The sequence below is a fragment of the Colletotrichum fioriniae genome (genome assembly GCF_027942845.1).
Source record: "Colletotrichum fioriniae strain IMI 355084 chromosome Unknown scaffold_6, whole genome shotgun sequence".
Taxonomy (NCBI): Eukaryota; Fungi; Ascomycota; class Sordariomycetes; order Glomerellales; family Glomerellaceae; genus Colletotrichum; species Colletotrichum fioriniae.
In genome coordinates this window covers 2,067,966-2,086,593 of record NW_027076842.1, presented here as the reverse complement: position 1 = coordinate 2,086,593, position 18,628 = coordinate 2,067,966, and the positions used below count along the sequence as shown (strand labels likewise).

Below are 18,628 nucleotides of genomic sequence, written 5' to 3'. Positions count from 1 at the left end.
CCGTCTCTCTACCTGAGAGAGCATTTGCTGTTATTCTTGGTTCATGTCATACCCTGCGCAGGTTGATTGCTCTCCTTTTCCGCCAGCAGATGTCAACGGCATGGGACACATTGGCTTTGAGTCGTGGTTGTTACATGTCAGAACTCTGGGCCCTGCGCCACGGAACCTTGTGGCCGGATCAGGTTCTCTCTGAAGTCAAACAGAAACATTTCACTAGGCCCCACCCTCCCAAGGATGACCAGGTTTAGCCTGCCGGAGGAGATCCCGGGACCACAGAGGCTCAACCTGTCAAGCGCAGGGGCCTTGAATTTACATGGCAAGGTACACCACGCACAGGGACAGTCCCAAGCTCCCAGAGCACGGTAGCCGAGCCACATGGAGATGGAAGATTTGTCGGCTTGCAGCTTGAGATGCAGATCGATATCGAAGTTGTCCGTACAAGGCAGCTGGGAATGGGGGAACCAGATCAATTACTTTGAACGGAACAGTCCGACAACCTGGCTGCCGGGCGTGGTCGGAGAAGTACGCGGCGGTTTTGCTCGGATCAGATTTGATTGCAACCAAGACGAAAGGAGCACAGCCAGGCAATATGACGACCTCAAGATCAGCCAGCGTGGTCAACAATAATACAACAATCCTTGTCGCGAATGGGGAAAAGGGCGGAAGAGACAAAATACTCCCGTGGAAGCGGTAATGATGTGCCACGAGGCATGGTGCAACACCAGGGAACGGCCCATACATCATGATCAAGTCACAACGAAAAGTTATCATTTTGACGGGTCCTGTCTGTCAAATCCCTTGCTGCCGCTGCGCACGATGGCCGTTAGCCCTGAACGGTGGCGAGGCATGGCAAGATATGCAAGAAGGGGCGACGGCATTCGGCCGTCTGTTGCACTAGCAAGCATCATTATGGTTTGTCGTCATTGCGGACAAGACCTCACTGCGTATTCAAGGGACATGGCACGCATGGCAGATGGGCAACTAGGAATGCGGAAGCCCTTTCTCTACCTTAGCGTTAGGCGATACAAGACATGACATGCGACCATGGGTGGGTAGCGCCCGTCCTGTCTTTCTCGGGCAAAGTACTGAAGATGTACCTTTGTCTATCATCGGGCCCCAAGTGCAGACGAGAAGAAACGGGCCGGGCCATGATGACAGGAGACGTTTTTACATGGCATCCATGCAAAGACGTCGTGCTCCCGGCTTGAACAAACGGGATGGGAGACGTGGTAGGGCCGAGAAAGCGGCATCGTTGGGTCGGTTAACCGTTGGTAGGTAGGTACCTGTCAAGGACAGATAGGGCACAGTAGATGTGATGAGTCTGTCTCGGTGCTGTAACGATGCCACGTCTGGTTACATAACTGAGCTCTCTCTCAAGGTTCAACCTATTCCAGATCCATGCCATGGTAAGGTACAATTGGGGAGGAACGACAGCGGTACCTTGTGGTACCGCGCCGGGCACCACAAGTCGAGCTTCTCCAACCTAGCACAGACGCCTCTAAGTATGAACTGCAAGGCATATCCCGTCAGCGGCTGCGTGAGCATCGGAAACCGGTTCTCGTGGAGCGTGCTTCCAGAGCTGTATTCGTACCTTAATAGTCCCTTGCTGCTGTCATACTGGAATATGATCAGGCTCTAATTCGAAAAAGAAAGAGTATACTACCTTATGACTGGTACGGAGTATATGCTGAGCTTACCGCCAGGATACCTACCACAGGTCCTTATCCCGTCACAGAATCACTTCAACGTAAACTAGAGGTTCCAGAGGCACCGGTCAGAGCCAGCCAAAGTCTGGCAGCCCTACCAGTACCGTGTTGTGCATCCTCCTAACTGGTGTACTCCGTAGACAGACGACAACACGGACCAGGAGTGGAAACGGGGGGGGCAGGGCAATCCAATGTCCAATCCGACGCTCCCGCTCTGAACCTTGGGACGGGCTGGGTCCGGGCGAGCAGAGACGACCAGCAACAACAAACAGCACCTCAGAATTCTGCCGAAGAACGGGACATGCGGTAATACCAATGCTTAGAGTTTATACAAGCTGCGATTGTCAGGAAATACCTGGTCTTCTGTTGCATTGCAATCAGACGATTTTCCGTCCGTGGGACCATCGTCCATCGTCCATCCATATAAGGGTTGCTTGAGGACCACCGGCCGGAAGTTGATCGAGAGCAGAAAAAAAAAACCCCCCAAAGGGCTCTATTACTCCGTGCCTACCCCAAGCTCAAGCTACTGCATTGGCTCTCAGCACTTTTGTCTTTTTTTTATCGTCATTACACCTCACACCCGCTTCCTAGTCACCTCACTCCACCTTCACCTCAGTCGACTGCTTTTTTTTTCCTCATCTCGCTGCTCGACCAGTCACACAGCATTAGCCAACGGCAGTTACCTTGGGCCTCCATTGCCATTGCTGACTTTGCCTGGCTTGCATTGGCTGTTTGGGAGAAGAAGAAGAAACCACCAAGCTCTGCTGTCAAAGCACACCTACATCATCATACCCGGCACTGGCCCTTCCCAGCCGTACCACAGCAGCACCTACCTACCATAAGGTACCTGACCATACGATACTAAGCTATTTCACCTTTGTACTCAACCCAAGGTACCTACCGACCTACCTACCTCACCTTGACCGAAGGTAGCTTGATTGCCTCGGTTTTTGGGAGCTCCTAAAGTTTGTTAGTTTTTTACTATCCTCTATTTCCCACTCTTCTCATGCAAGCGCAAATCGCACCAATTCCCTTGCTCCTTCCATATGCTTCATTCCTTCCTCCTTTTCCTGACCATGTCGGCGCGACTTCCTTACTCGACATTCCTTGACATTATATGGCTCCTTCCCTGCTTCCGTTCTTTCCTGCCCAAAACCCTCGGACCATCCCGTACCTTCCTTGACAATTCGGCGTGGGGCACATCATTCTGACCCTCATGGACCCTCACCCTCACCCTCACCCGACCTCACCTTCCCTGGCAGTTCTTGCTACCTTGGGTGGCCTACCTTAATACCTTACCTTGCGGATACCGATACCTCGCTCACCTTGAGATTCACTTTGCAACTGCACTTGCCTTGCGGTAGCACTCGTACTTGCACTTGCACTTGCACTTGCACTTGCATCCGCACTTGCACCCGCACTTTCTTCATTCGCGCCCTCATCCTTACCCATCACATCCATGCCATCAATAGCACCCACCACCGACCGGCAAACCTTCTTTCACCTTTTCTCTTAAACAAGAACCACATCCTCCTGTGTTCATGAAATCCTCTTGAATTCTTAATGTTTCCGACCTCTTTCTTCCTCCCTTCCCACACTCCGCCCGCTTCGTTTAGCATCCTCTCCAAACACTCCAAGTTGACTCAGTTCTTCAACTCAGACACCTTGATTTAACATACACCCCCTTGCTCGTCAACATCACATCAACGTTCGACCTCTCTCTCAAGTGAGTTCGACCTACTCGCCTGCAGGCCAGCACTTCATGTTTAAGACAGCAGCATCACCTCTCAAAATAATCATAAAAAGCCTATTCTAATGCTAATCCAATTTCACAGATCCAAGAGAGAAAAGAAGAAGAAGGAAAAGACGTGTCCTTATACAAGGAGAAGCTTGACCGTCGTTCTGCCACCGAACCGATAGGTTTATCTCCCAAGGCACCAAAATCGAAAGCTGTTAGCGAACCATCACTTTCAATCTTCAGGGCCAACCACCTACTCCGACAGCAGCACCGGCACCAAAAACCACACAGCTCAGGACGTCGCGCGCACAACGCACAGGGCTTCCAGAGACCCCGAGCTTCCCAAGCCTTTCAGCTGCTTTCGATCCAAGATGGCCGTCGCGGGCCCCTGCGCCCACTCGTTCAAAATGATCAAGTCGGACAGCACTTTGATCCAATGGACCTGCAACCTCTGCCATTCTGGACCCCACTGGAGTATCTTCGAGTGCCGGTATTGCAAGCTACACACCTGCCGGCCCTGCACTCAAAGCGCCTGAGGTGCAGCGTTTGTCGGCACCCTGACTGAGCACCCCAGACGACACCGACTGCGGGAAAGACGGTGCTCACCGTGAGGGGATGCAAGATGGAGGCATGCCGGCAACGTGGGGGTTTAGCATTGGATGCACTCGAGGTATGTTCACAAAGACACTGCCGCTCACTTCGAGCAAGTCACCTCGTTCGAAATCGGGCTACATGTTAGTTGCTTCTGATGACGCAAACTCCCTTCCGTCACCACCCAGACTCACATGTCTCGCCCTATCCGATCCCCGATCTTATTGCCCTCTCTTGTTTCATTACCTATGAGGTTTCCAGATGGAAATACCCGTCGGTGGACAATGCGGCACGGCAGTTGCAAACTGTGTCATCTTGCAATTGATGGATGTCACCTACTAACACAAGCCTAGGGCCCCTTTTGAGACGTTCAAACGCTGCAGGACTATATTGGTTCATCCCAACAGCGACGCACCACCAAACACGCAATACCAGGCGCATGCGGTTGAGAAAATGCCCTGTCGATCGATGGCAATCAGGATTATTTCGGATCGGACAACGTCGGATACCTCTTCGCGGAGTTCTCCCCCTTTGATCCCTTCACTTTTGGCGGCGGCCGTCGACACGAAAAAAGCCATGCAACTCTTTCCGTTTTCGATTTTTGAGTTTTTTCAATCATTCTGTTTGCAACCCTCCCCGGACGTTTTGAAGGCACGCCGACTACACCACCCAGAGAGGACCAGCTCCGCCACCCCTGCCGTCGCGGCAGGGTCCTCGGTCTTAACTCTGGTTTAGCTCAGTGGTGCCGAATTTCGGTGCTGCATGGCGCACGTGGGACCCTCTGGCTCAGGCACCTCTGCAGCTGGCTGCAGCTTAACGGCCCCGGCGGGGAGCGCATCCCGTCCACAGGGGGTCACGCCCTAGCGCCTGTGTCAACAGCTGAGCCCCTGCGCGATGATGCCCTCGAGTTTCCGTACCTGGCTGAAGACGGGAATGATGCGACGGCACCTTTCCCGGTCACAATCTGGAACCATGAGGCACTGAGCCTAAATCGGCAGGGAGGAATCATCCATCCACAGCTCGTTCGCTCGCCGACGCTCCGGCCGGCTAGCTCCTTGATTCGACCGCAAGAAGACGCACCCAGCGCCCATTCTCCATTTCATTTCACGCTTTTGATCAATACGTAACGGAGTTTTTCGGCCGCGCAATGCCCAATACCCCTATTCTACGGCAAACAACGACTTGGTTATTTCCTTTTTCTCTTTTCCTTTGGGCAAACCGCCAAAGTTGGCGGGGCAGGAGCAAGTGAGGCGAGGGGGCGAGCGAGGGAGCGCAACAGATGTTGGTAGTGGTACTAGCGAGAAGAAACGGTTTCTTTCTCTAACAATAGATTTCGGGTCTTTTGGGAATGGTTCACGGAGCATGGCAAACAGAAGAAAAAATATGGGCTTAGATCACGTCACAACAGCACGCAAGGCTGATGGACTGGAACGGCGGTTATTTGTCAATTTCGAGTTTTGTTTCTTTTTACCTCCTGACGCAGAATACTTCTATTTCCTCACGCTACGTTCTTGCCTTTTGATCAGTTATCATGCTGAGTGTTGTCCAAGGAGTCTTTGCATCACATCGAACCCCTTGCGCTTCGGTTTCGCGTATGACTTGGTGCTGCCAGGCCAGAACGGTATCGCGTCCGGTTGGTCAAACAGATCTATAGGTAGCGCTTTTCCGGGTCTGAAGAGCCATGGGCTTCTTCTACTCGTGCCATGGCGCAGGAAGACCAAGAAGGTGCCAAGCACTAATATAGAAGAACAAAACCCTAATGTATTTCTAGCCATCATATCATGGTTGCTGCGCCCGCCCTTGTGTCATACAGAATCTGCCATGCCATGTCACCTGTGAGTCTGGGGGACGTTGGACACCTTTCGGTATGTGGGCGGGATGCCTCTTTTTGGTTGAAAGAGAACGTACGTCGTCGGATGCCGATGGAGCGCTTTCGCGCTCACTCGGTGTCACCTATTGTCCGAGGATGCCGGTCACCGGTGAAGAGAAGATGTGTGTGTGTGTGTGTAACCATACCCGCCTCGTCTCGTCTTGTCTCGCCTCGAAGCCTTGGTTTCTTTAACGGGAGAAGTCGGTGAAGAAAGTTCGGCGGCAACGGGGAAGAGTACCTAGCGGATAGGCAGATGTGATATTATCCAAGTCTCGGATTCAAGGCTGTCTCTTTTTTTTTTTTTTTTTTTTTGTGTGTTTAGGTTGCACAAAATGTAGATCCGGGGATTTTGTGGTTGTACAAGATGAGGTTGTTGTTCGGGGTACAGCATGGCGCGACCTCGGCATGGCATTGACATACATACATGCGTACAGACACACATGGCATGGCATGGCACTGGCACTGACAACTTGTACGACTACATCTGACAGGAAAGGGCCGGCCGGTTACCTGCATTACATATTTCTCCGAGTTGTTTCTCGGTGAAGTCTGTCGATCGCTTGGTTGGTTCCAACTTGCCTCTTGCCCCCCAAATCTCTTTCTTTTTATCTTCTTAAGTAAGATTCGAAGTGGGCGAAGGTTTACGCGAAGGCTTCGATGAAAAATCCTTTATGGTGTAGCTAGGCGCAGTTGGTTCAAAATATGCCCATGGAAACTTACAAAACGAGGAGTGTCGCAGTGCGTGATAAGGGCAGAGTAAGAGTGAGAGTGGTTGGTGGTTTAGACTAAGGTAGACTAGAAACTAGACTACGGAGTAACCTTTGGCTGATTTACACCGACGAATTCGACGACGGGTGTGTGTGTGATGGGATTGGGCGAGTATTGTGATGGGTGGCTTATGATGATGATTGGTCGAGGAACATGTGAGTAGGCGGCTTTTTTGTGACGACGTATGAATGGTGTAAGGAAAGGTAGATTGAGGCTCTGGTGTGGGATGGATGGGGGTTGGTTCATGGGGCTAGATTGTGTCGATCAATCTCGGTGAAGATTGCTATTAATGTTACGCCTCTTTTTTTCCCTTCTTGTCTCAAGCCCTGATGATATTCTCCCTTACTCTGCGCAGTGTTTCTTGGACTAAGATGCATCATGCAGCAGGAAATGACGAGACTTGTGATGAACTTTGAGCTAGGTAGCTCATGTCAAATATTGAGATAGATAGATACCCAAGGCTACATTACCTAGTAGTAGAGCGGGCAGAAAAGGTACCAAGTCTTCCTCCGTACTTCGTACATGAAAATGATCGACTTGGAATGGGTACGGATAGATACCTGCACATCACACAATCGCTGCGAAGATCGGGGAATTACAGTTCTGGCTTTTTGCACTTCTGCTTCCTTCCCTCCCCGCCCGCCCCGCCCCCTCCTCTCTCTCTTTTTTTTCTTCCTGCTCTTTCAACGATTATGTAGGTACTTCCGCTACTTGAACCGTTGAGGATTTTTTCCCATCGCGCCGGCGCCCGCGGTACACACATGTTCAAACGGACGGGAGAACCGGGGAACAAGGGGGCCAAGTTACGCGCGGGGCTGGCTCGCTGGGCCGTTGTGCCCGCCTTGCCGGTCGGCAGGGCGTGGGATACATAGATGGACAGGTACTCCGTAGGATGGAAAAGTTTGCTCTTTTTTAGGGGGGGAGGGAGGATCGCGGGAAGCCTCGCCGAATCTCTCGATGTTTCTTGAGAATATGGCGTGGTATCTTATGTTTATCCGCTGGGTGCAGTTCCAGCGAGATGCACCGCATTTCCACACATCATCTCCCCTTTTAGTTTATTAATCAAAGGGATCTGGGCATCTGGGGTATCAGGAAGACGGAGCAGCACCCTGGCGGGTATAAATTTGTGTTCCCCGCTTTATTTATTTTGCCCGTCAGCTAACGCCGAAAGGCGAGTGGCGCTTTTTTTCGGGTTACACAAAGGTAACGGGCATATGAAACTTGGGGATTGGGATGGTGTCATTGGCAACTCTAGCCCATGAGAGAGAGGGAGGGAGGGAAGGAGTACAGATACTCCGTAGATGAGGTATCTATCGGCAACCTCAAGGGAAGGGACTGATTGGACCTGATTGCATATGTTAATGGCGGTGAGGCTCTTATCTCGATCCTCAAAAGGTCTCTCTAAGCAATGGAGAGCCGCGGTGTTTTCTAGTTGCGTTATCATTTTCGTGAGATCAGGAGATGATGACAGGGATGTTTTCACGATGCAGAGGGGGGTTAGGGATTCGAAAAGGTGGGTTTGTGCGGGAAAAGACGTGATGCGCGCAGCGCGAGGGGTTCAGATAGGTAACACGGCATTCTGCCCTTTTTTCTTACATCCTGCTTCTGCTTCCCAGCTCTACCTTCGCCCGTCCACCTGGTAATATGATGCCGTATGTAGCGAGAACCTCACATGTGATAGTCCCTCCCCTCGTGTGCCCAGTTTCCTTTTTCTGGTTCGTGGTGCAGCCAACGGTGCGGGCAACGACTTGACTCCATCTAGAATGCTACCCGTTTTCCGCGGTTATTTCTTCTTTTCCTTCTCTTCCCCCTTTGGGACATGTGGGAATCGTGAGAGATGACATGTGCTATGGCCGTCTTGTGAAGAAAGTTACCCATTCTAGTCTAGAGCAGGAAAAGTGGAAAACAAAAAGATGGCTGCCCAAGTGGGGAGGGGAGAATAATGTGGATGGGAAGTGGGCTGCAACCACCAACATCAGGAAATCTGATCTGCGGATATGGACCCTTTATGCAACAACAACAACGGTCTTCTTTGCGGCGAGAGCCGGTATGTCCCAATCAAAGACTGTCCGCTCGGCGTTGCGTCGGGTGACGACGACTTGGTCGCCCACGCGGACCTGAACCGTCCCATTCCCGGCCAGAGACCCGTCTCCCACGGAAGGGACCTCCAGAAAGGCGTACCGACCAAAAACGGGGGCGTATTTGTGGCCCGGGTCAACGCGGCGATCCTTCATCAGAGTGTTGAGGAGCTTCCCCTCAGGTCCGGGAGCTGCGCGGCCGAGGGCGTAATCGACGTTGAGGGATGTGCAACGGCCGCAGTTGGCCGTTAGGAGGAGCTTGGCGTTGGAGGAGGCGGGCAAGGACAGCTCCGCCCAAAAGTCCTCGGCGAAGGGTGCCTCGGAGGAATCTTCCACAACAATGTTGGGGCGCATTTTGGGCATAACGGTGGATGGGGCATCCGGATTTTGAAAGGAGGTCAGGGAGGGGTAAGATAGGGAAGAATCTGATGTAATGAGGTAAGGGGCGCAGTCGGTGAAGGTGAGCCAGGCTTGTTCTTCAGCTTCAGACTTGGAGAGAGATGAGAGGGAGGGGAGATATGATGTGATTGAGGAGAATAGAGAGGACGATTGCTGTTGTTGCTGCTTGGAAGATGACCCTGGAGCGAGGGTGCCGAGGACACGGCGGCGGCCGGAGCCGATGTGTACCAGGATTGTGGGGAAGCCGAAGCAGGCGGAGAAGAAAGCGTCATATGGCTCCCCCATGCGGAGTGCCTCGGCAGGACTTCCGTGAAGGTCGACGGAAATGGGCTCCAGAGACGATGTATCTGGGACGAGAGGCATCGAAAGGGTCGTATCCTGAAGAATATGGTGATCGATGAGGGGCGGGGTTGGAATGTTGTACTTTACAAGGATCTCTTCGCCGCCCTCATCATCGGGAGAGCCAACGATCTCCTGGGAGAAGAGAGCGCATTGGGGAAAGGTGGAGAGCTGCATCTTGCGGAGGGTCGAATCCGGGTTTACTTTGAATAGCATGTAGGTCCTGTCGTGAAGGATGCCTTGCGCGGTGAGGGTTGCCGCGGTGATTTGGATTGGGCGGAGAGCCTTGATAGGGTAGACGTTGAGTGCTTTGATCTTCATTTTGAGTATAGATGATCGTGTGACGGACGCTACGATGTATGATCTTAGTGGTGATGACTGTATTCAATTGCGGCTGAAGATGATGGTTTTCTGCCTCTCTTTCGATATGCACGGGATTAAGTCGGTGTAACGTTGTGAAGGGGTGAAGTTGATTTGGAGTTGGTTGAGAGTTTGAGCAGATCGCACGTCAGTCGGAGCTTTTTTGGGGTAAGAGGAAGGGGAAAAGGTTAATCTGATTATTCATGTCTAGCTAGGCGCAACGGAGCAAGGATAATCCTTCCCAAGGGAGAAAACAGCATATGGAACGCAGGAAAGGGAGGGCTTATGGAAGCATGCACCCACGTCACGTATCCGTAGGTAGAGTAGGAAGCCGCAACCGCCGATATCGTAGCAGTCTGACAAAAGGTTAACTTACCTGGGGTCATGAATGGTAAGCAGAAAAAGTAAAGAAAAAAGAAGGGGCATATTCTGCCCGGGGAGAAATTTCGGTAAAAATACGCGATATCTGATTTGGGTTGGGCATTCTTTCTCTTTTCGGTCACTCATTTTTTGGGGGAATTGGTTTGCGCAATGTTTCGTTTCGAAGTGGTAACTTACGGATGTTGATGCCGCCAGGGATAACGTCGGACGTTCCGAAAACCGTTGGGTGAGATAAGGTAAGCCTGATAGGAAAGATAGCGGGGACAGGACACTGTTGACGGAGCCAGCGCCGGAGCCTCCGGGCATCGGGACTGCACCCGAAGGTGCCCCATGCCGAAGAGGGTCCCCGACTGCGGAAAGCCTGAGTGCTCCGGCGAGAGCGCAATATTGCTCCCTTTTCTTGGGCCGTAGAGAGTAGCCCTAATCAGACCCGTGAAGTCGCGTGCTAAAGGGGTATCTCTGATAAGATAGGACAATTACTCTAAAGGCGAGCCGCGACGGGCTTGCTGATGATACAGGGGAGCTTGAGAAATGAGGAAAGACATCCCGAATAGGCGGGAGCAGAGTGTGGTTAGGCAGAACCACAGCGGGATTCTGCCCGCTCCATCTCAATTAGGGATGTGATGGCAGATGCCGGGAGCAAAGTGCAGGGGAGAACTCGTTTGCAACAGGTATGATGCTCCTGCAAGCTGCAAGGCCGATGATGCAGGTCGGGCGGGATTCTAACTCGGAAGGGGTAAAGAGCGACGTCGACAAAATCAACCACTGAGCCCCGAGTGGGTCCCCCGCTTGTTCCGCGCCGTCGCACCCGCGGTCGCTTACCGTTTGGCGTGTCCCGAGATCCACCGGGCCCGAAGCACGGGGATAACTACGGGGCTCTTCCGAGAATGGCAACCGGGGCGTCACTCATTGGCTAAACTTCTCAAGGCTTAGTCTGGGCGCGGTGGGCGTGGTGGTGGTGTGTCGCTGCCCAAAGCTGGATACCATACTAATTTTTTCCTAATTACGCAAAATGAGTGAACCTCATTCTCGCTGCCCAAAACTCCACCGCCATTTGATAGGTTCGCGTCACTTTTCTCCCTTTCATTTACTTCATTGTTAGTATCATAATCCCTAACCTTTTACCTCCTGACTAGTCAAGAGATTACCCAGAATGGCAACAAAATGACGCGACTCATGTGTTTTCAAACGGCTACGAAATTTCCCGCGGGAACGCTAAAAGGGGACCCGTCAACTAGCTTAGCTCCGGGGGAGCTTTCTCTGCCACGCCTGGCCTTTCTGCAACTTTGCTCGCATGGGGGATCGCCGCCCACGAGCTGCAAGACAGAAAGGGGGTGCCACCAAAACGCCCGTTAGCGGGGGCTGTCAAACTTGCTTCTGAAATTGTTCTAGGCCTTTTCTTGACATTGAATAACGGGCCGGCCACCCTCCTCCTCCCTCGGTTGGATACCAGCAAAAAGGAAGAAAGAGAAAAGAAAGAAACGGGCGCTCTATTGTCCGTGATGTGGGAGATATGATGCAGCCATGTATGATTGGCCCTTCTCGCAACGCGCCCCGACCGGCATGGACATGTTTAGATGGGATTTCGAGAAACCCCATTTACCTCGGCGTCGCCTCGGCGGCTCGGCGACATCAGCGAGATGGGGGACGAGGAACGATGGTGAAGCGAGGCGGGGGTATCACCGCCGCAACGGGGAGGAGGAAGCCTTCCCGGAGACTACAGTACACGCACCCGCTCGCGTGCTAGTGTGTGAGAATACTTACCCGGAGCCAACGGCGCACTGCCGGTGATAACCATTGCCATGCTGCGTCGATCTGGGTTCATCAACGGCCAACGGTCAACGGTCAACGATCAACGATCAACGAGCATCGGTCAAGGGGTAGTTGTTGATGGTGGTTATCTGTACTACTCTTTCGGGCAATCCTTACGCACAGAGTGGGAGCACATACGGGAGCCGAAAAGTCGATGACGCCAACAACAGCGACATCGGTCAGCGGACCGATCCGAAAGGGGGACGCTTCCGTGACTCGATGCTCAAACGACGAGACAGAATTTCCTTGGCAATAGGTGATGCTGCAGGCGTGATTGGGTTGTTGGACTGTTTTATCCTTCTTCCAGGAGCACTGGCACACACGACGGCTTGATCTTATGATCAACGCGACAATTATCGGCTTCATCCTCGATAATTTAGGCAATTGGAGTTGGGAGGAAAGGGGGGAAGACGGGAGCAACCCCCGTGGGATAAGCTTGCGAACTTGCGTCCACGGTCCACAGTCTAGAGCAACAAGTTCAACAAGGAGCAAGTATTTGTACTTTCTCTTATAGCACGCTTAGATTGATCCTCACGAGGGCCCTGAGATATAGTTCTCTACGATTAGAGATTTGGCTGCCTGCCAATATCTTCCCAAATATCCATCTACGGGTCAGATACTCCGCCCTGTGCAAATTCCAACGAGACCAGCTTCTCTGTCACAGTGGATCAAAGGGCTCCTCGGCTGCCTCTCTCCCCCTCTCTCTTGTCCGATCGGCCGATAAATCGACAACTGACACGGAACGTTCTGGGACCCATCTGTTGTTGCCGTGGTCTCGATAGCCGTTTCGTGTGGCGAGTGGGTCTTGGATATTAATCGTATTCGCCTTGGAGCTTTAGACTGTCCAAAAACGCTAAGGATACACTGGCATATACGAAAACTCTCATAATAACCCGGCGTATAAGAAGAAGTATACAGATCATGAAACTCAAACTGACTCGAGATAATGACCTGATGTCTTGAAGTTTGATAATGGCAGCTTCAGCATGGCAACACGAAGATGGTTTAGATATGGTGCTGCAGTGAATTCAACCCCCTTCCCCAAAACATAACCTCACTCTCCCCATGCTGGCCTTCTAACGGCCATGCAATTCGGCTATCCCATGGCTGACGAGGGCCCTTATCCAGTGGCAGCCAGCGGATTGATTTCAGAGACCATTCCAGGCTTCCAGCCAACGTGATCCTCCAAGGTACTGTCACGCCAACACCACACCCCCCTACAAGAAGCAGTTTTGACTGCCCAGTGCTCTCACGCCATCCCTACGTCCCCACTCCAGGACCCCCCTTCTCCGTTGCTCTTCCTCCCCTGGGTCTCATGTTGCGATGCTCAGCGGCAACCGGCTAGGCCTGTCTGCCGGACGTCCCGGGCTGGCAGTAGGATCGAAAGGGGTGCCGCCCCCTTGCCAAGATTCGCGCGCTTGTGGAGTGTGGACACTGGAGAGAGCGCCATCCTGCGGGAAGTTGGAACACTGCATAATCTTTGTAGTAGCTGCCCGGGGGATGTGTTGCCAAGAATCGACGGCGCGGGCTTGGAAGCAAGCAATCCTGAATGCGAAATGAGGGCGCCTGCAAAGAGGAGGGAAGCGAGTGATATCAGATGTCAGACCTGGTCCATTTCACCCTATCATCTAGACGACAATGGGGTTTTGTACATTTGGATGGAACAGGCTTTTGATTGTCACTGCGGCATTCGATTTGCATCTCAGGTTGGAGTGGTGGTCTAGATCACGTTGGCCCGGGGTACATGCGGGCGCATCTGTGACCATTAGATACTCTGCTGTTTGTATTCTCCATGTATCTTTATTTCGTGATGGAGTGGATGTCGTTGCACTGCATGGGTTGTCAGTGTGGTGCACCGTCCATGGCAATATGAGTTCTATCCTCTAACTTTCAAGCGCTATCTCCTTTGAAGGGTTACATTATGTCGTGTTTAATATGAGTTTGGTTACAGGGTGTTGGAGTGTTCAAATGCACTAAGTGAACAGACTTAGGATTGAAAAGTTGTAGCTGACTAGAATTCTAGCAATGTTACACCAATGTTTGTGGCGTGATTGACATAATTTTCTTCCTTCCTCGCGACTATGATAGGCCCATTATGACTACTAGGCTTCTAGACTAGATGCGATGGTTTCGAGGCGTTGAAGCATAATTCTATCCGAGCCAAACGTTCTTTCTGTTGAGGCGATCGGAACCACTACATTTCAACGCTCGTTTATGCATGTTCGCTTGACGATGTCGCTCATTCGATAGTTCTGTTGTACATAGAAAACCAACGAACATTGACTTTATTCGTGCTTGATACCGCAAGAATTGCGTCCGCGAAAGGAAATGGCTATCACATATTTGTCGATTAGTCATTCTCTAGGCGCACACAACGACGCCACAGCTGCCTGAATGAAGTCTATTCTCTACTGCTAAAATGGTTGCAAATAGAGTTCATTCTCTGCTCATCATAGCCTTATTACAAGTAGGCCACACTAGGTATTTTGACTGTGTAGATTGTGGAGTGGCAAACCGGTCTAAAGACTGTACACCTCCGCGAACTTAGCCTCCAGATCATTCTCCGTCAGAACCGGGAGGCCCACAAGCTCGTTATCGAGCTTGTCGTAAGAAGACTTGTATCGGCCGCTAAGTAGGGCAGCCTTGATTAGACCAAACATAGCGAACTCGTTGGTAGGATCCTCCTGTGCGGCTTTCAGGTACTTTTCCAGCTCAACCTCACCGTCAAGCTCAGTCTCCTTCCACTCGGTACCGGGCGGCGAGTACTTCTTCGCGAGCGCAAGCAGCTTCGCCTGAGAAACCTCGAACTCTTGGATCTTCAGATTGCGGTTCTTGGTCGCCTCGGGGTTCTTCAGAGCGCCCGCGACCGCCTTGCCGATACCGGCGAGACTGGTGCTGGCAAAGCGGGCGTGGCCCCCGTTCGTCACGGCGGCCGTCTTGTTCGCGTAGTCAAAGGCGATGGGGAACTTGACGACGAGGTCCGTGAAGCCGCCGACGGAGAAGATCGTGTGCTCGATTTCGCCGACCTTTTGCTTCAGGTAGTTCTGGGTGTCGGTAAAGGGCTTCATCATGACGGTAAGCTCGGCCGCCGCCTTGGGGTCGGTGGTGAAGGAGCCCCAGTCGGAAGGGATGTAGCGCTTGGCGCCGGCCTTGATAGCGGCGTCGATGATGGTTTTCTGGATGAGAAGACCGCCCTTGCTGAGTGTTGAGACGATGGCATCCTGCCCCTTGATGGCCGTGGCGATGGTCTCGACTGAGGAGTAGTCGATTGTCTTGTAGTGCACGCCAGCGGGGAGGTCTTCTGGAGCAGACTCAGCGCGGCCGAATACCGTGACATTAAAGCCAGCGTTGGCAAGTTCAGAGGTGATTGCGGTTCCCAAGAGGCCTTTCTGAAGACTTCTTAGCATCTCAGGTGCTCTGACTTCTGAGACTGGGGTGTGGACTTACGCCAAGGAGAGCGACGTTCTTGAAAGAGCTCATCTTCGTGATTTGGAGGGGATGATCTGGTAAGTGTTCCAGATATGACGTGCTGAAATGATTGCTGTCGTCTGCTATCGTTGTGTGTTGATCGCTTGGTGTTCGTCGCGATTCTCGCGTCCTCTTATACACTTGATAACATACTCTTTACTTGAACTTTCCGTCTGTGCGGTTGAGACTGAAAGTCCGACGGTATAGTGATACGACTCCGCCATTATTACGCAAGGTCGGAGGTTACGATGCCTCTTCCGACCCGTTTGGCAATGACTCGGGACTTTGGACGTCGAAAGTGCAGAATCGAGGAAGGATGAGATGGCGCAATTGTGGAGGAAGCACCTTGGTTCAGAACTTCCATTGACTCGGCGGATATAATTATGTCTCCGATTTGATGATAGTCTAAGGCCGTTCTGAACGCTGATTTGCGGAAAGCTGGGGTAAGCTAGTCAAGAAAGACTGTAGCGGGGGATACAAAACATCCCAGAAACATCCGCAGTTGTATCCGCCATCTCTCCCGACTACTACACAAAGGGCGGAAGCTTAATAATATCCGCCCACTTATACATCCCCCCCGACTACCCACGACAACTCCCGCATGAAGCACACTGTTTGCCCATCTTTCCAGCGGAATCAAACAAGAGCTCTTTTCTCTATTCAAGGTATCTCCGAGGGGCGAAGAGACCACCTAGCAAACATGGCCGGTGTCGCCGAGGCCACCAGTACCGTCGAGAGCAATGCGGAGGAAGTCACTAAGAAGCGGATTTATAGTGTAAGCAAATCCGCATCCCTACCATCCAGTCGGGGTCGATATGAACTAAACTGATCACCATTCACAGGCATGTGCCTATTGTAAATCACGCAAAAGACGCTGCGATGGGGGTGAACCGGCCTGTGGACTCTGCACTAGGTCGGGCGTACCCTGCGTATACACTGAGCGCAGGAAGAGAGGCCCTGGGCGGAAGTCAGTACCAAGTGCGGGTGCTTATTCTGTCGATGATTGCTGACGTTCTGCCCAGAAACAAAGTTGATTCCGAGCTAGGAGGAAAACGCCAGAGTGCCGAGGCGCCCGATGTGGCTGAAATTGGCAGTCTCAGTGGCCAGTTGTCCCTGGAGGATCCAAAAGGTCAATCCCAAGGCCTCGTTAATACTTTGCTTTCCCAACCTACCGAACGTCGTATAAAGGTACCGAAAAGTCTGGCGCAGAAAATACAGAGTCATGCCGCAGAACAACGACAGCGTAATCCGGCCGATCCTGGGCCCAGCCGGAGCGAAAGGGTGCCACCCTATGCTCTCCCTTTCCTCCCCAAAGATCTGTTCGGGCGGACTTCCGTGCTAGAAGGACTTCGCAACGCTCGAAGTCAGATTGAGGCAACTGTAGATCGGAGGCCCTTCAGCCGAAGCACCTTTGCACGGTTTCCGCCTCAAGACTACATTTTGGATTTGGAAGTCACCGTCATGGAGGAAGTGCAGCTCTTCTGTCCCGCCATGACGAGGGAGACATTCTTAGGGCATACTGACAAACAGTACGGGGTTCACGCCGATCAAAATGACTGTGATACTTCGGCCAGGCGCGCGATTGCAAACGCCATGTTCGGGGCCGCCATGCGGTGGAGGACCGCGAATGATTCCTTTGAGCGCTTTGGCGGCTTGAGCTGGGGATACTACAAGAACGCATACACCATCGTCCCCGAACTCCTCCTTCAGGGGACAAACGTGTTGGCCTGTGAGGCCTTGCTGGCTATAGCAACGTTCTCGTTGCAGACGGCCGATGCGCGCACGACAGCTCAGCTGGCTTCTGCGGCGGCCCGAACCGCGCAGATCATTGGGTTGCACAAGAGGGAAACCTATGCCAACCTCGATGCCGTCGAGTCGGCGCGGCGTAAGCGGGTGTTTTGGGCAACACATATACTCAACACCGATATGATGGCAAAGTATGGACTATCTCACCCCTTTGCTCATGACGATGTCACCGTTGAGCTTCCAGCCAAGAACGCCACCGTTTTTGATGGCATCTCGCACTCGCCGTGCCTCCTTAGTAGCATGGCACAACTATCAAGGACTCAAGTCACACTCCATGGAAAGTTTTCCCCACACAATCTTCAGCTCCAGTCAGGCACGGAGCATCATATGATGATGATACTGTCCAATTGTGAGCTGGAAGAGTGGAAGAGCTCGCTCCCGCAAGATTCGAGACCGGACCCCTCCACCCCCTCGACGACAGGAGCGCTGGACATGCACACCGCCCTGATGCATTTCATCTATTTCAGCACTCTGATCAAGACCAACATCAATCTGGCGCGACTCAAGAATGCGACGAGCATACAGCCGTCGTCCTCGCTGTACTCGGACTGGGTGAACAGGGGCGCCTTTCCCAGCATAGAGCAGTCACACTCCAAGTGTACGTCGGCGGCTCGGGCAATCATTGATCTTCTACGGGTGATGCCACCTCAATCTTATGTAAATATATGGTCAGTTTCAAAAATCCTTGATTTTCTGTAAAGCTTACTAACACTTCCGACAGGGTTCTTCTCGGCTATCCTATCATGGCCAGCTTGATACTCTTGTGGTCGGCACTCGAGGAGCCCGCAGGATCAGAGGCTCATCTCAATGTCAGGGTCATAGGCCAATTTATCCAATTCTTGGCAGGATTGAAGGAAGAAGGATGTGATTTGAACAACGTGCTGGACGGCTGTTCCAAGATGTACAAGATTGCCAAATACGTCGTCCATACGCAGAGAGCCATGAGAGTGACGGCACCCTTGGAGGAAGACAATGATGTCAAGGAACAACTTGAGGTGAGATCAGATCGGACACACTCCTTTTCTTGTGTTTGAAGGTACGGCCTTGCTGACTCACGCAACTACTAGAGTCTTCGCTTGAAGCTCTCTGGAATAACGGACTGGATGCATCTTGCCCAGGGTCTACTGAGCAACATGCCGTTACTGTGTGCACAGGCAAGAGAAATTTTTGCGGATGTCCTTGGCATGGAGCAGGCACATCCTGACTACGGGCCGTTTGCCCCTGAGCTGCTGATGCCACACAAACACAATGTCTTTTTCAGTTCTTGAAAGAACTTGTTGGTTATATTAAGTGTAGAAATGATACCCCATAA

General features: G+C 52.2%; 3 protein-coding genes across 3 annotated transcripts; 1 reads left to right on the top strand and 2 right to left on the bottom strand.

The window, feature by feature from the left end:
- Positions 1–8,679: 8,679 nt before the first annotated feature.
- N0V96_005970 (uncharacterized protein) lies at positions 8,680–9,810 on the bottom strand (the record flags this gene model as incomplete). The annotated part of the gene is made up of 1 exon (XM_053198583.1): positions 8,680–9,810. The coding sequence occupies one exon, from the start codon at positions 9,808–9,810 to the stop codon at positions 8,680–8,682; it is 1,131 nt and encodes a 376-aa protein (XP_053044004.1).
- Positions 9,811–14,561: 4,751 nt separating this feature from the next.
- Positions 14,562–15,449, bottom strand: N0V96_005969 (uncharacterized protein; the record flags this gene model as incomplete). Its single annotated transcript, XM_053198584.2, has 1 exon — positions 14,562–15,449. One exon carries the CDS (start codon positions 15,447–15,449, stop codon positions 14,562–14,564), a length of 888 nt encoding a protein of 295 aa, XP_053044005.2.
- A 1,654-nt stretch (positions 15,450–17,103) lies between these two features.
- N0V96_005968 (uncharacterized protein) lies at positions 17,104–18,584 on the top strand (the record flags this gene model as incomplete). Its single annotated transcript, XM_065757540.1, has 3 exons — positions 17,104–17,447; positions 18,038–18,311; positions 18,384–18,584. 3 exons carry the CDS (start codon positions 17,104–17,106, stop codon positions 18,582–18,584), a joined length of 819 nt encoding a protein of 272 aa, XP_065613883.1.
- Between the last annotated feature and the right edge of the window lie 44 nt (positions 18,585–18,628).